Source organism: Camelina sativa, chromosome 8, assembly GCF_000633955.1.
Source record: "Camelina sativa cultivar DH55 chromosome 8, Cs, whole genome shotgun sequence".
In the NCBI taxonomy this organism is placed as follows: Eukaryota; Viridiplantae; Streptophyta; class Magnoliopsida; order Brassicales; family Brassicaceae; genus Camelina; species Camelina sativa.
In genome coordinates, this window is record NC_025692.1 from 7112654 (window position 1) to 7114328 (window position 1675).

The 1675-nt window shown below is 37.8% G+C and overlaps 1 protein-coding gene across 1 annotated transcript in view; it reads right to left on the reverse strand.

The window, feature by feature from the left end:
* The window catches only part of LOC104709287 (putative SWI/SNF-related matrix-associated actin-dependent regulator of chromatin subfamily A member 3-like 2), a gene marked incomplete in the record, with an annotated part of 15042 nt that overhangs the window by 10384 nt on the left and 2983 nt on the right, over positions 1-1675 (reverse strand). The window contains 6 exon segments of the mRNA XM_010425927.2: positions 32-98; positions 455-610; positions 719-865; positions 1006-1242; positions 1351-1435; positions 1512-1663. Of these exon segments, the coding sequence (XP_010424229.2) occupies positions 32-98; positions 455-610; positions 719-865; positions 1006-1242; positions 1351-1435; positions 1512-1663 (844 nt within the window).

The window sequence follows — 1675 nt, forward strand, 5'->3', positions numbered from 1 at the left end:
TTTCAACCAAAGAGAGATAAGGACCCTTACCATGCCCAAGTTCCCCATGGCTCAATCCTCAAAAACCGTAGAAGGCTGTACAAATCCTCCAGATTGTTCTGTTAATAAGATAACATGTGGAATGATCACAAAGTCCCAGATATGATAAACAAATCATTATCCATCATCCATTTGAATGAGCCGATATTATTATGCCAGTAAACTACAAGCCATTATAGCACACATCCTTAAAAACAAGTTTTGAGGTAGAATCGAGACTTCTGTGCATTAAAAACATGCACAAGAAGTTGATATCCTTCTAGTAGAGATTTAGACTATTCAAATCTCAAATGAATATGAAATGTCCAACTACTAAAATTATTTCACAAATAGAATGGCACTGTCCTAAGAAAGTTTGGCCTAGGACCCAGAAACAAAGATATCTTTCTAAATCCTCGACAAAAAGATCAATCACCTGAATAGGAGTACCCGTAAGACACCAACGCCGATCAGCAACCAGAGCTGCAGAAGCCAAGGAAATTTGGCTTTTTGAGTTTTTGATGGTATGTGCCTCATCAAGAACAATCCTAAACCATCGAACAGCATAAAGTCCTTCATTGTCTGCTGAGTTCTAAGAAGAAGAATAAAAAGAAGAGAAGATAAAAATCTGTTCATGTGATGCATTTCTAAACTATATACATGGACTAATAATGACCCGAAATAAGACTATGAAAACCACCTCTGCCGAAAATTCGGATGTAAGAACTCCATATGTGGTGATTACCACATCACTCTGGGAAAGAAGTTTTGTATCCTTTGGCCTGCTTTGCCCATAATGAACATAGACAGATAGAGACCCCGGCTTTGTATGCATTTCAATCTCTGACTGATCATAAAGCAGGGGCAAAAAAAAAATCACTCTAACCACTGACAAAGAAGAAATAACAACTTGGATGTATAACCAAACTAAATTTGCATGTGCATCAAGAATAGAAATAAATTGTTAGCATCAGATTTATAGAATACCTTCCACTGTCCTAAAAGTGTCATCGGACATACAATCAGGTTACCACCATTTTCAAGTACACTTTTCTGTTCAAGAATCTTCTTATCAAAGCCTGGAAATTTGGTTGCCTTTGGTAGACTAGTGAACTCATCTAAAGAACTGCTGGTCACTTTCTCTCCTTCAGCTTTCCAAGGATGGGAAAGCATAAGGGATATGGTCATTACGGTCTTTCCGAGACCCATTGCGTCTGCTAAAATCTGCAAAAGTGTTATCATTAAGATATTACAAAACAGCTATATAACAAAGTGACAAAATGTAGATGATAAATAAAAAAATTGTTTGTAGGCGGGTTTTTGAGATCATACTCCTCCTCTTGCCATTTGAAGGGTGCTAGGAAAGTGTATTGTAGCATCACCAGTAAAAGAATTCAGGTAGACAACAAGTTCCCTCCTATTGACATAAATCAGATAGTAAATATCTCATCTGACTCGCACTAAAGTTGGCAGGTAACAGAAACATGGCTTACTTGTCTGCTAAATAGTACGCTTCCCAACATGGGTGAAGCATTGTTGCTGCCTCATCAGTGCAATTTCCTTTCTCCAATTGGGTCATCCAATGAAGTGCCTGCTTTTGATATGGACGAAGCTCACACAGAAGTTTATGTGGAGTTTCCATTTCCTGTTGCAAAAT